The 16,070-nt window shown below is 37.2% G+C and overlaps 1 protein-coding gene across 5 annotated transcripts in view; it reads right to left on the bottom strand.

The window, feature by feature from the left end:
- STAG1 (STAG1 cohesin complex component) overlaps positions 1–16,070 on the bottom strand; it is a 406,617-nt gene that overhangs the window by 151,680 nt on the left and 238,867 nt on the right. For all 5 annotated transcript variants that reach the window (XM_024244311.3, XM_063722218.1, XM_063722219.1 and 2 more), the window contains 2 exons: positions 8,483–8,634; positions 6,035–6,108 (listed from right to left, as the gene is read on the bottom strand). In XM_024244311.3, the coding sequence (XP_024100079.1) occupies positions 6,035–6,108; positions 8,483–8,634 (226 nt within the window). The remainder of the gene's footprint in view (positions 1–6,034; positions 6,109–8,482; positions 8,635–16,070) is intronic.

Here is a 16,070-nt window from a genome sequence, read left to right on the forward strand (position 1 = left end):
ATAGGGAGAAGCCCTAGTTTCTAGAAAAAATAAAAAATTGGCCAGGTGTGGTGGAGCTTGCCTGCAGTCCTAGCTACTTGGGAGCTGAGGCAGGAGGACTGCTTGAGCCCAGGACATTGAGGTTCTACGGAGTTGTGATTGTGCCACTGCACTCCAGCCAGGGTGACAGAGAGAGACCCTGTCTCAAGAAAATAAATTAATAAAAAACAAAATTAAAAAAAAATCAGGATATATAAAGTAAATTGAATCAGTAATTAAAAATCTTTATACAAAGAAGAGCCTAGGATTAAAGGGCTTCTCTGCTGAATTCTACCAAACATAGAAATATTACCAATCCTTCATAAATTCTTTCAGAAAACAGAGCCGGAAGAACGGTTCCCAGTGTATTCTGTAAGGCTAGTATTGACACTGTTACTCCTTATGAAAGTAAATGCACAAATCCTTAACAAAATACTAGCAAACTGAATACAGTAGCATATAAAAAGGATTGTATACCATGACCATGTGGAATTTCTCCCAGAATGCAAGGTTGGTATAATATCTGAAAATCAATGAACACAATACACTATATTAATATAATAAAAGAAAAAACCTGCATGGCCACCTCATTCAAAACAGAAAAAATAAAGAAATACATCAATCCATCATGACAAAAACACCCAACAAATCAGGCTAGAAGTAAATTCCTCATCCTACTAAAGGGTATCTACACAAAACTTACAGTTAATAACATCGTGCCTAATTTCAAAGTCTAATTGTTTCCCCCTTAAGGAATAAATTCAATATTGTTAAGAGGTTAATTCTCTCCAAATTGGTTTACAAAGTCATTACAATCCCTAAGATAATTTCAGAAGCTTTTGTTCAAAAATTGACAAGCTGACCCTAAGATTTATACAGAAATGCAAAGAATCTATACCAGTCAAAAAATTTTTGAAAAAGAAGAATAAAATAAGACAACTTACACTACCTAATTTTAAAAGCTCATCTAAGGCATACTCAATGCGGGTGGTATCAGTGTAAGGATAGACAGAAAATCCAAAAACGGAACCTTGCGTTTATGGTCAATTCATCTTCAAGAGAGATGGCACAGTAATTCAATTGGGGAAGGGTAGTTTGTCATTAAATGGTGCTGGGAAAACTGAAAATTTGTATGCAAAAAGTAGACTTCTGCCCTTATATCACATCATGTACCAAAATTGAATTAAAAATTCAATTTTAAAGGTTCATACGCCTTAACAGAAGAGACAAAATGATTAAACTTCTAAAACAAAACACAGAAGAAATCTTAGGGGTTAGGCAATGTTCACAGATACCAAAAGCATGACCACAGAAGACAAACTCATAAACTGGGCCACACAAATTGAAAACATTTGCTCTGTAAAGCTCACCATTAAGAAAATGAAAAAAAGCTATACATCTGTTCACGAACTTATATCAAGAATATCAGCCGGGTGTGGTGGCATGGATGGCACGGTGGCTCATGTCTGTAATCCCAGCACTTTGGGAGGCCGAGGTGGGTGGATCACTTGAGGTCAGGAGTTCGAGACCAGCCTTACCAACATGGTGAAACTCCGCCTCTATTAAAAATACAAAATTAGGGCCAGGCGCGGTGGCTCACACCTATAATTCCAGCACATTGGGAGGCTGAGGCGGGTGGCTCGGGAGGTCAAGAGATGGAGATCATCCTGGACAACACGGTGAAACCCCGTCTCTACTAAAAATACAAAAAAATTAGCCAGGCATGGTGGCAGGTGCCTGTAGTCCCAGCTACTCGGGAGGCTGAGGCAGAAATGGCATGAACCCGGGAGGCGGAGCTTGCAGCAAGCAGGGACCGCGCACCACTGCACTCCAGCCTGGGTGACAGAGCGAGACTCCGCCTCAAGAAAAAAGAAAAAAAAATTAGCTGGGCATGGTGGTGCACGCCTGTAATCCCAGCTACTTGGGAGGCTGAGGCAGGAGAACCACTTGGATCTGTGAGGCAGAGGTTGCGGTGAGCTGAGATTGTACCACTGCACTCCAGCCTGGGCAACAAGAGGGAGACTCCGTCTCAAAAAACAAACAAACAAAAAACCCCAAAAAAAACACAGAAAGTACTCCTATAAAACCCTTCTTAATCATTGTTAGAATAAACAGACAGAAAATCAGTAAGGAGAGAGAAGACTTGAACAACACTATTAACCAATTTGACCTAACTGGTATAAGACACTAGCCAACAAAAGCAGAATATACCTTATTTTCTTGAGGAAATGAAACATTCACCAAGATAGAGTTTACTGTGGGTCTCACACAAATCTCAATAAATTTAGAAGCATTCAAATCATACAAACTATGTTCTTTGACTACATTGAAATTAAATTAGAAATTAATAGCAGAAAGACATCTAGAAAATCCTCAAATATCTGCACACTAAATGCCATGCTTCAAAATAATCCATGGGTGAAACAAAAAAATCAAAAAGGAAACTAGACAGTATTTTGAACTAAATAAAAATGCAATATATCCAAATTTAGGACACATAGCTAAAGCAGTGCTTTAAAAAATTTATAGGAGTAAATTCCCTTATTAGAAAAAAAGTGTCAAATCAATGACCTCAAATTCTACGTTGAGAAACTAAGAACAGCTGAAGAAGTGAAACCCAAAGTAAGCAGACGAAAGGAAATAAAGGACAGAAATCAATGAAATAGAAAACAAAAATAACAGAAAAATTCAATATAAAATAAGATAAAATAGCTCCACATACACTGAACAATGAAAAGAGAAAGGCGGGAAGGAAGCAGGAGGAAAAGGAGTGGGAGAGAGAGAGAGAGAGAGAGATGTTAAATTACCAATATTATGACCAACTTTATGCTGATTTTTTTTAATAGAACTCAACCACCAAGGCGAATGTACTAATTTCTTATAAGACATAAACTACCAAAGGTTACTCAGGAACAACAGATAACCTCAACAGCCCTATATCTGCTGGAGAAAATTCATACTTAAAAACCTTCCTGCAAAGAAAATTCTAGGCTCCAATGGTAGAACTCTTATCTGAAGAAGAAATAATACCAATTCTATTAAACTCACCGAGAAAATTAAAGAAGAGAGAATACACTGTAACTCAATCTACAAGGCCAGCATTACCCTGCTAACAAAGGTAGACAGTGATATTCATTAAAATAAAATTAGAGCTATTTATCCCTCTTGAACATAGATGCAGAAATTCTTAGAAAAACTCAGCAAATCACATCCAACCATATGTAGGTAACAACATATCATGATAATGTGGGCTTTACTCTATGCGTTCATGTTAACATCTGAACATAAACAAATTCACTACATTAAGTCTTTAAAAAATAAAATACACTGATCTCAATAGATGAAGAAAAAGATTTGACAAAATCCAAGATATATTCCTAATAAAAACTCTCAGAAAACTAGGAATAAAAAGAAACTTCCAGCCAGGCGCGATGGCTCATGCCTGTAATCCCAGCACTTCGGGAGGCCGAGGCAGGCAGATCACCAGGTCAGGAGATCGAGACCATCCTGGGGTTTCACCGTGTTAGCCAGGATGGCTAGTAAAAAAAAAAAAAAAAAAAAAAAAAAAAAATTAGCTGGGCGTGGTGGCAGGCGCCTGTACTCTCAGCTACTTGGGAGGCTGAGGCAGGAGAACGGTGTGAACCCAGGAGGTGGAGCTTGCAGTGAGCCGAGATCGCGCCACTGCACTCTAGCCTGGGCAACAGAGCGTGACTCCATCTCAAAAAAAAAAAAAAAAAAAAAAAATTCCTCAATCTGATAAGGGGCATCTATGAAAATACTACAGCTAGGCCAGGCATGGTGGCTCATGACTATAATCCCAGCACTTTGGGAGGCCAAGGCAGGCAGATCACCTGAGGTCAGGAGTTCGAGACCAGCTTGACCAACAGGGAGAAACTCCGTCTCTACTAAAAATACAAAATTAGCTGGGCGTGGCGGAGCATGCCTGTAATCTCAGCTACTTGGAAGGCTGAGGCAGGACAATCACTTGAACCCGGGAGGCGGAGGTTGCAGTGAGCCAACATTGTGCCAGTGCACTCCAGCCTGGACAACAAGAGCAAAACTCCATCTTAAAAAAAAAATATATATATATACACACACACACACACACACACACACACACACACACACAGCTAGCAACGCATTCAATGATAAAAAAAACTCTGATGTTGTTCAAAGAAGCCAGATCCGCCTGCAAAAAAAACCCCCCAGATATGCTGTATAATTCCATTTCTATAAAATTCTAGAAAATGTAAATAATCAGCACATCAATGCTTGCTTGAGGATGATGGAAAGGTAGAACAACAGGAAGGGAGGTAGAAAGGAGTTACAAAGTGCCATGAGAAAACTTGGCACTTGAATTTCTTGATGATGGAGAGATTCATTATCTCACTTGTGGTGGCGGTTTTATAGGTGTATATATGTCAAAACTCATCAAATTATGCACTTAAATGTGCAGTTTATTTATGTGAATTATACCTCCATAAAGTTGCAGTAAAAAAAAAAAAAAAAAAACAAAGACTGCATGGCAGGTATATGGAAATCCTTGTTCTTTTTAAAACAAATATATCAATAACATGTTATACATGCAGTATATGCAAGAAAGCAAACATAAAACTCCAATCAGACAATCCACACTCAACATAAAAGCCCTGGACCTATTTCAAAAGAACATTTTATTCTTTTGGTTAAAATGTTTAAGTTCCATTGAAATAAATTATCAAACAGATACACACACACACACACACAACTTGCCACTTGGTATACATGGGGGATTGCTTCTCAGACTGCTCACATATAGCAAAATCCATGCATACTCAAGTACCACAGCTGTCTCTGAGTAATCCCCATATTCAACAAGTTAGACCTCCACATAAACAGGTTTCATATCCCACAAATACTGTATTTTCAATCCGTGTTTAGAAACAAATGGTTTACAGGCAATTCTTGCAGTTCAAACCCGTTGTTCAAAGGTCAGCTGTGTATGTGTGTATTTCTTTGTTTTGTTTTAGACAGGGTCTCGTTCTGTCACCCAGACTGGAGTGCAGTGGCGCAATCAAGGCTCACTGCAGCCTTGACCCTCTGGTTCAGGCAATCCTCCCACCTCAGCCTCCCGAGTAGCTGGGACTACAAGCGCACACTACCACACCGGGCTGATTTTTAAATTTTCTGTAGAGACACAGTCTTTAATGCCTGGCCTCAAGTGATCCTCCCACCTTAGCCTCCCAAAGTGTTAGGGATGAGCAACCACATCCCACTGCTCTATATTAATTAGCCAAATACACTCTCAAATGGGTCCAAAAACAGTGCTTCTATTTATTATCTTTGTCTATCTACTTACACACATCACATCTAATCAACAGAAGGTAACAAGTATATGTATATGATTCATTCATTCAATGTAAAATATGCTCTTTTACAATGTAGTTAGTGTTTTTAAGGTTCCTGGGCTTCACAGAAAGACAAACTAAAATCATTTGCAATGGAGGATAACAAAAATATTTTGCTAACAGCTTTTATTTCAATGTGTTTATCTGAAAGGAAACAAGAATGAAGATATAGTTGTTGCATTAACTGCGGGGGTGTCCTTCTCTGTCCTCTTTTCGCCCAGCTTCACACAGGTTTTTTTTTTTTTTAATTATTAATTTGCCCATGGAACAAAATGAGTACCACAGAGCAAGAAGTAGGGCATTTAATTTTTTAAATGTGAAAACAAGAATATCTTATTAAAGCTACATTAGTTTATGATCCTATTAATTAATATTCCATCGGTATAAATCCAAGTACATAAGCTACTTCCAACAGCATATGTTCTGAATCTGGAAGAGTATAACAGTGGTAGTGGCAGTAGTCATACAATTTCTTCTATAGTTGTAGTGTGACATTGACAGCCAAAGTTGTTTTCCAGAAAACAAAACACAAATCATAATTAGTGAGTTTTACAGTTAGCCTGGGCCACAAAAAAAATCAATAATTGTTTAAGTGAAAAGCCTTCAAAATTATTTTTAAAATCTCTTACCGGTATCTATGAACAAATATACCCTTAAAAATAGAGTTCATCATATTTTCGATTTCATCCTGATTTTCTTGCAGCTGAAATGAAAAAATATATATTAATTGAAATACTGATCATTTTATTTGGAAGGGACAGCTCCAATTGTTTTTAATTCCTGGTTATTCTCATTCTGGGTAGTTTTCAATCATTTTCTCACTTGTAGCACAGATGTGTGAAAATACCAGTATATTTCCATTACTCCTTTACATTTATATCATATTGGTTTTAGAATTTTTCACTGTCTCTCTCTAGACACAAACTTTACAATGACAAACAAGGAGTGGTGGTATAGCTAAGTGTTGTCAGATTCCTATCTCCGAAATATCATCTGCCTTAGGAACAGAACTCTTCTGTCCAAATCAGGTCCCTGGGTTTGGTTTTGCCTTTCTTGGTTAAAGGAACATCCCTAATTAACATATTTACTGTTCTAAAAGTAACTTCCTACTCCATCTAATGTATCCAAACATTACTCTGCATCTCACTAGCCTGTAACAGACAGCAGACCACATTCCCAAAATAAGAGGTATAACAGAAGATAAAAAGGATCCTGGCTACTTATGGTGAAGTACAGTAACAAAATAAATAATATCTATGGCAAAGATACGAATTTCAGGCAACAAAACTGATCAGAGTTAAAGTTTGTGATTATTATTACTCAAAAACAACAACAGCACTGAATTACATTCAAGGTGGTATTTATTATTCTAATTTATTCTGTAATTTACTGTATAGTAATATTCAGTGAAATATTTGCTTTTACTACATACATGAATGTGATAATAAAATTCCCTCAGATTTATTCTTTTGCTGTATGTTTTGTTTCAGGCTTTATTAAAATAAGTTTGGGAATACTTTTATTGCAAACCATTCAAATTTCTGCAACTTCCTCCAAGTGTTAAAAATTACTTTTATTGCATTTATCATATAAAAACTAATTAATTTATAAGAGGCATACATTTCTGAGTCAGCAGTACTTACAAAAGCCCAGCTCTAGTATTTACTTCTATAATATTTCAAGTATGGTATGTGTGAAGGGTTAAACTATGTTCCTTAAAAATTTGTACATTGAAGTTCTAACCCCAATACCTCAGAATGTGAAATTAGGAAAGAGGACTGTGGCAGATTTAATTCATTAAGATGCGGCCATACTGGAGTAGGGGAGGACCCTAATCCAATACGACTGATATCCTTAAGAAGGGAATAAATTTGGAGACAAACATACGCACAGGAAGAATGTCATGCAAAGATTGGAATTATGCTGCCACCAGCCAAGCAACTACCAGACACTAGGAGAGAAGCCTGGAACACATCCTTCCGAGGGAGGATGGCCCTGCCAACACCTTGATCTTGGAATTCTAGCCTGCAAACCTGTGAGATAATAATGTTATTTTGTTTAAGTCATTCAGTTTGTGGTACTTTGTCACAGCAGCCCTATCAAACTAATACAGCATGGCTAATAATTTAATCAAAACATCGTTGCTTTTTCTTGCCTATTATAAACCCATTAAGTTATTATTCATATGTAATTCCTTTGCAGTAATGTGATATTCTTTTTTCAAGTTATAAGACAGACTAATAGTGCAGATCTAAGATTTTATGTAGTATTGGATAAATAAAAATGTTTCCTATTAAAAACCCAGTACAGGCCAGGCACGGTGGCTCACGCCTGTAATCCCAGCACTTTGGGAGGCCGAGGTGGGCAGATCACCTGAGGTTGGAAGTTCGAGACCAGCCTGACCAACATGGAGAAACCCCATCTCTACTAAAAATACAATTAGCCAGGTGTGGTGGCACATGCCTGTACTCCCAGCTACTTGGGAGGCTAAGGCACGAGAATTGCTTTTGGGGAGGTGGAGGTTGCGGTGAGTCGAGATCGCACCATTGCACTTGAGCCTGGGCAACAAAAGCGAAACTCCATCCCCCCCCCGCAAAAAAAAAAACAGTATAAAATCATTTTTAACACGTATATGAAAATGTCATTGTAAAACTGAGACCAATCTTATTCACAGGAGTCATTGTAAAACTGGGACCAATCTTATTCATAGGAGTACCTTATATATCGGCTAGTATGTAGCCTTTAGCTTTTTCCTGGAAATGTAGTTTGCTGGCTCCCAGTGCTGACTTTAGTATTTATCATACTTTTTGAGCCTATAGCCTTATAACCTTTTTGAGTTGCCTAACTCCCAGACCAACTTCTTTCAAAAACAGAGATGTTCTATGATTCCTTTCTGCCATCAGACGGCACTTACATGATCACCAATGAACACTCCAGTTTCATTTGGAAACCCTGACATCAAATAATCTAACTAAATATACGCATAAACCTTTTTCCAGAGAACTTAAAAAGTACTAATGTCATATATATTCCACACATTTACAGAACATAAAATCATCAGTTGGCATGAAACTTACCTCTTTGCGTTTCTGAAGTAGTAACTCCAACCTTTCATTGGCTCTCTTCCCAATCATTTTATTTCTCTCGGCTTCATATTGTCTCTGGGTATTATCCTGATGAATACTGAGGTTTAAGGCAACATTCACCAGAGCAGTCATGAGCTTCATGGCTATGAAATGAAGAAATATTATAATACCTATGAATCAAAACTTTATCCATATAAGATTACAAATTTATAAAGCCAATGGATGAAGAAATGAAACTAGTGAATTTCTGTTTTACAACCCAGGCATAATTTAAGTTGAAATAAAAGATAACTAATTTACAGAAATAAACTCATCTACAACATAATTTTCTCTACCTCAGCTTGGCTTGTTAACACTTTCCATTTAAACACAGCCTCATCCTAACTAACAGAAGAAAGGATTTCAGTTCTATCATCTTCAACAACTCCTTTCTCCCACTCCTAAAAATACACACATAAGGGCACACTAATCAAGCCTAAACCTCTCTTCTGATCATCAAATATGAGTATATATAAATGCATCCTTAGTACCTTTACTTAAATGTGTCAAAGGTACCTTAGATGTTTTAGATGTTTACAATCAATTTGTGATCTTTACCCCCACAGATGGTCCTCTCCCTTTGTTCCTCACCTCAGAGAGTTGCACAACCTCCAAACCCGGAAAAACATACTGATCCTACCAAACTCATTAAAGTCCATTAAAAATGTACTTTGTGAATTTCCAATTGACCTTTCCTCCCCAGCCACAGTGATAATGTACTTTTAAACGTTCACTTGTATTTGTAAATCTTATTAAATACTTTCAAATTTGTTTCACATCCTCTGACAAACAGGTATGACACAAACCTCAAACTTCTGTCTATTCATATTTGTTTTCATCACTGAGATAGTGAAAATATAGGACATATAGGTAAAGGAACAAGAGACTTTGTGCTGGTAAATAATTTCCCCTTTTTGTTCCTTTTAGGTTATTCATGTGCAAGTATGAACATTCGGTTATTAAAAAAACTGAACTGTTCAGTGCTTTAGAAGAACTGATTCATTTATCTGCAAACATATCCATATAATTAAAAACAAGCATGTGCTGTTTATAAAATTTCATTATTTTTTCTTTTTTTTTGAGATGGAGTTTCACTCTTGTTGCCCAGGCTGGAGTGCAATGGTGCAATCTTGGCTTACTGCAACCTCCACCTCCCAGGTTCAAGTGATTCTCCTGCCTCAGCCTCCCGAGTAGCTGGGATTACAGACATGCACCACCACGCCCAGCTAATCACTGTATTTTTTAGTAGAGACAGGGTTTCACCATGTTGGCCAGGCTGGTCTTGAACTCCCGACCTCAGGTGATCCGCCCACCTTGGCCTCCTAAAGTGCTGAGATTACAGGCATGAGCCACCGCACCCGGCCTATTTTTTCTTAACTACATATGTAAACATATGTGTTTTCTAAATACATACAGTATGTATGTATGCTGTATCTGTATTTCTATCTACATGTATACTCAATTTGTTATTTGGAAACTCTATCTACATTTTGATCAGGTCTATGTTATTAAATAATTGCTGCTGTCCTTAAACCAAAATATAAGGTAAGAAACCTGAAAAACAAATGTAAACATCCTGAAAAACAAATGTGTTTAAGTTAGTGACCATTACATGTAAAAATTATAATGCAAAAATCCTGAAAAACAAATTTATTTAAATTAGTGACCAGAAATGGATTTTTCAGGATTTTTGCATAAGAAATGCATTAAATGAAAATGTTTCTTTCCCTGTGATAGAGTCTCAAACAGTAAACTGAGAAATATTCTTGTGTTTCAAAATATAAGACAGTGATTTTGAGTTTTGTGTGTTGCCAGTAGTAGTATATTGGACTACATTATGAAAGTTTAAAATAATTTGTAAAATTAAACTGTATAAGGAAAGACAACAGCTCAAAGACGAGGAATCTGGAGCATTCCAACTACTCAAGTTGATAATACTAGTTTATCAGTGTTTGTTATGAGCATATGAAGTGACACCCAAAGGAGCTTAATTCAGTATCTACCTCTAGATACCTAACGCAAAATGACTTGAATATCCAGGAGCTGAAAAGCATTAAAATTAACACCAACCCTGGTTGCAATTCAGCAGTGGAAACTGAGGCACGGCTTTTTAAAAACTTCATAGCTTTTACTTTCAGCTATATATCTTCTTGTGAACCCAGTTCCCAAACTCCAAATGTCATTCTTTAATGACTCTCCTTCCATCCCAGATACATAAACAGTAAAGTAATCAACATACTAAAACAGACAACACATGTAAAAAATGATCAATATATCTTCGGAAACATATTAGGTATAATACAGCAGTGTTTACTGAGATAAAATATTTTTAAACCTGTAAAACTGAGACTTCACTGAATAACACATAAACAGCTATTAAAAACAAACCTCAAATTAAATGACAGACATAAAATGAGGATTATGATGTTTTAATTGAGTCCACTGAAAAAGACTTATCTCTGCATAGAATTGGTACTGATTAAATTTTCCTGGTATTACTAACAAAACCTTTTTGTAAGTTAATAATCCTGCAAGAATTCAGCCATCGTAATGTGACATCAGCTCTTAAGTGGCTTCTTCTTGTCTAGCAAGGAGAAAAATACGTCCTTCATTTAGCTTTCACATTTTAACTGCTGACTATAAAATGGTAAATATGTTCTAGTACAGCGGTACTGACAGTGTGGTCTGCAAATAGGTGCTGACCACAACAAGTTTATTAGAAGGTCATTATAAGCAAAAAATTGAAAACATTTAGAAATTTTTATAGCATTCTGACAATTTAATGCCTGTTGATTTTAATAACACGACATTAATAAATACATATACACTATTTCCACCGCATTTTACAAAAGTACTAGGTTGTGACAGATTCGTAATTAAAAACTAGTCATTCATCATAGCTAAAGAAGCACTTTATTTAAAGTCCTGTCCATTCATCTAACAATCCAGCATATACTGAGCATTGTTCTAGTTATTAGAGATACACAAGTGAACAAAACAAAGAACTTGCTTTTGTGATTTTTACATTCTAGTGAGGAAAAGAAGACAATAAATGAATAGATAATATGCAAATGAAAAAATCACGTCAGTTACTGATTAGTGCTATAAAGAAAAAGTACAGTAAAAATATTAGAGCGTGAAGGGGGTACTATTTTAGATGGTCATTCGGGAAGGCCTCTCTGAGATCTTGACATTTGAGCATGAAGTGAAGGAATGGTCACGTGATTCCACAGCAAACCAGCTTTCCAGGGACAGTTATAAGACAAACTGTTGGGAGGAGGGTACTCACTACAGAGTATAGTATTTAGTCTGGTTGGAGCACAGAGGTAGCCAGAGGCAGAAGAGGATACTTAAAAGGAAGGAAGAGGCCAGATTACAGAGAGTTACTAGGATCTAGTTAACCTATCCTCTCCTTAAGGCTCATGAATTAAATCTAAGTGGGTAAGATCTCCTAGAGAATGTGGAGTGATGTGAAATAGTCTGAATTAGATTTTAAACTGATGTGTGACCAGAGTATAGGAGAGTAAAACTGGAAGAAGGGAGACTAAATAGGAGCAGTGAGGCAGAGCTGAAAATATTTTGCTCAAAGTTTGCAATAAAGAGTCTTAGGTTTTTGCCTTTGGCAACTCAGTGAAATGATGCTGGCTTAGATTAAAGTGGCACCAATAGGTAGAGAGAAATTGTTAGATATGAAGTGTATTTTGAAAATACCAGGCCAGGCGAGGGGGCTCACGCCTGTAATCCCAGCACTTTGGGAGGCTGAGGCAGGTGGATCACTGGAGATCAGGAGTTCAAGACCAGCCTGGCCAACATGGTGAAACCCCGTCTCTACTAAAAATACGAAAAAAAAAAAAAAAAAAAAAAAAAAATTTCCCGGATGTGGTGACGCACGCCAGTAATCCCAGGTACTCGGGAGGCTGAGGCAGGAGAATCGCTTGAACCCAGGAGGTAGAGACTGCAGTAAGCTGAGACTGCACCACTGCACTCCAGCCTGTGAGACACAGCAAGACTCCACCTCAAAAAAAAAAAAAAAAAAAAAGAAAGAAAAAGAAAAATACTGCTGAAAGAATTTGTTAGATTACAATGAAGGAAATGAGATAAATAGAAAGGGCAAAGATAATTAGAAATATTTTTATTAGTTATGTAAGTGGAAATGCCTAGTAGACACACATTTGGAAGTCATTATCAAAGACACTGGTATTCAGAACCATAAAACTAGATGGAAATTAGAAAAAGGTGGTATTATTTGTGTGTTGTAAACAAAAGATCACCAAGATATTTGTTAATGGAAAAATACAGACAAGATAGCCTTACAATGTGTATATGCTATCATTTGTGCAAAAGAATGTATTATTTATTTTTACGTGCCAGTCACTCTTCCAAGCTGTATAAACATACTTATTCATTTACAACTCACAAATCTACGAAGGAAGTACTATTATTAGTCCCTTTTTACATTAAGAGAAAACTGAGGCACAGATCAGCTAAAAGACTTGATGGTTACATAGCAATTGGTGGACACAGAATTTGAGTACAGGCAGCCTTGCTCCATAGTCCCAGCTCTTAAACACACCATACTGCCTCTCACTGAATGTGTATTTGCTATTATTTGCATATAACATGTTTAGAAAAACGTTAAGAAACTGGCAACTTTGGTTGTCTTCAAGGAAGTTAATTTGAAGGTCGGAGATGGGTGAAAGAGTGACATTTCACCATATAAAAATTTTTTACTTTTTTTTTTTTCTTTTGAGACAAGGTCTTGCTCTGTCACTCAGAACAGAGCACAGTGGTGCAATCACAGCTCCCTGCAGCCTCAACCCCCACCAGGCTCGTGATCCTCTCATCTCAGCCTCCTGAGTAGCTGGGACTACAGCTACCACAGTGCCAAGCTAATTAAAAAAAAAAAAAAATTGTAGAGATGGGGGTCCCACTATATTGCCCAGGTTAGTCTTGAACTCCTGGCCTCAAGTGATTCTCCCACGTCAGCCTCCCAAAGTGTTGGGATTACAGGGATGAACCGTAGTGCCTGGTCTACTTTGAATTTTAAATCATGTGACTATGTTATTTTCCTACTCATCACTATTTTTTAATAAAAATAATATCTATGAAATTGGTTTTCACTTTATTCAATAAGGAGTGAATACATTAAAAAAATTGTCTGAAGACTGAGTGTCAAGATAACTCAATATTTGCTGTTTAGCTTTCTAAAATCACCAGGACAATGTGGTATTCCAGAGAACAAGTGAAGACAGTGTTCCAAGAAGAAAAAAAGGTAGCTGTGTCTTTCCAAAGAAAAAAAGATGACAACTGGAGCTGCTCACTGATTTGGGCAGTAAGAAGGTAACTGCTGACCTCAACAGGAGAGGTAGTGAAGTGGTAGAGACAGAAACCTAATAGGAGAGGACTGAGTGGAGAGAGTGAATATAAATAATTCTGAGATTTGCTATAAAGAAAAGGAGAAAAATGAAACTGGGGCTAGAGGGACGTGAGGGAACAAGGTACAGTGTAACGGTTAGTCTTATGTGTCCAGGCATGGCTAGACTATCACGGTCAATTACTTAATCAAACACTAATGCAGGTATCACCTTGAAGGAATTTTGTAGATATTTTCTATGGTTAACACCTATAATCTCCTTTAAATAAAGGAGATTACCCTCAATAATGTGAGTGGGTCTCATGCAATTAGTTGAAAGCTTAAGAGAAAAAATAGGTTTTCTAGAGAGGAAATGTTTGCCTCAAGGCTGCAACATAAAGTCCTAGGCTGAGCATGATGGCTCACATCTGTAATCCCAGTGCTTTGGGAGGCAGAGGTGAAAGGATGACTGGAGGTCAGGAGTTCAAGACCAGCCTGGGTAACATAGCAAGACTCCATCTCTACAAAAAATTTAAAAATTACCTAGGCATTGAGACGTGCACCTGTAGTCTCAGCTACTGGGGAGGCCGAGGTGGGAGGATTACATAAACCCAGGAGTTCAAGGTTGCAGTAATCTACGACTGTGCCACTGCACTTCAGCCTGGGTGACAGAGACCCTGTCTCTAAAATAAATAAATAAGTAAATAAAATCCTGAGCTTCTAGCCTGCTCCACAGATCTCAGACTCAAGACCGCACGACTCTTGTCTGATTTCCAGCTTGCTGGACTACCCTACAAATTTCCGATTTGCAAGTTCCCACAATTGTGCTGAGCCACATCAGTGAAACATGTGTACGTGTGTGTGTGTGTGTGTGAGAGAGAGAGAGAAAGAGAGAGAGAGACAGAGAGAGATGTAAGAATATCTCTTAGTTCTGTTTCTCTGGGGGAACCCAGACTGACACAAAGGGTTCCTAAAAGATGGGAGCTGTTACCAAAATAGTAAGAGTTATCTAATAAAAGAAAGAAATTTTGAAGTAATGAGAGTGAGAACAACTTGAGAGACAAAGTTCTTGAGAAGGTGAAAAGGGATCAGATTCACTGCACAAGTACAAGGATTGGCCTTAGAGGCCACTGGAGTTAAGAAAACGGATAGAGGATATGAGTATAACTGCAGCTAGATAAGTAGGTAGGCTTAATCCCTGAAGGATTCTCTTTCGACTATCCTGATTAAACAGGCAAGATAATCAGCTAAATGTGAAGACTGGATAGGAAATGTAGCTTTGAGGAGAATGTATAAAACAATTTTGTTAGGATGTGGAAATAACCCTGGAGTACAATACACTAAGGGGACTGCTAGGCAGCATTAAAGGACCACTTGGAAAAAAAAAAAAAAGTAAAGCCCAGCCCTTATGGTATGTATTTTTCTCCAGCCACTTTCAGCTCTGCTGCAGGTATGGGACAGATGGTTGTATGGGGTTTTCCTACGGAATATGAAAGAGGAAGACAGAAGCAAGGAAGTTGACGGTATGAAGGAGGATGTGACTATAATAAAGAATGATAAAATCTAAGTGGGAAAAATAAAGGCAGTGAGGACATGAAGAGTGTGAAGAACATTAAAAATATAGTGTCAAAGTATTTAAAATCACAATTAAAAAAACAGTAGAGTGGAAACACAGAAGAAAATACTGGAACAAAAGGAGAGTTCATCAGGAAATGGGATGCCTAAAACGAAGTCGGAGAACATTGACCCTTTTAATCAATAATCAACAATTTGCATTTCTGTCCTGCTAAACATAAAACTGAAAAGTAAAAAACTGCATTTATATTTAGTGATACCTATTATACCTTTGAAAACTATTGTTATACACCTTGGAAATATGTCTGATATAGTGGAACAAACTAGATTTTTTAAGAGAGGTGATTATAGTACTTTATTTTTACAATGCTTTTTTTTTTTTTTAAAAAGGATCTTATGACAAACTACCAGTTTCCAAATGACAAAGGTTTAACACATCCATTTATCTCTTAAAAAACAATTTTTCTGGAAAGCAGTGAGGCAGTTCCACAAAGACCTAAAAACAGAACTACCATTCGACCCATCAATCCCATTACTGGGTATATATACCTGATATGGTTTGGCTCTGTGTCTCCACCCAAATCTTATCTCGAATTGTAATCCCCATAATCT

Source organism: Pongo abelii, chromosome 2 (assembly GCF_028885655.2).
Source record: "Pongo abelii isolate AG06213 chromosome 2, NHGRI_mPonAbe1-v2.0_pri, whole genome shotgun sequence".
NCBI lineage: Eukaryota > Metazoa > Chordata > Mammalia > Primates > Hominidae > Pongo > Pongo abelii.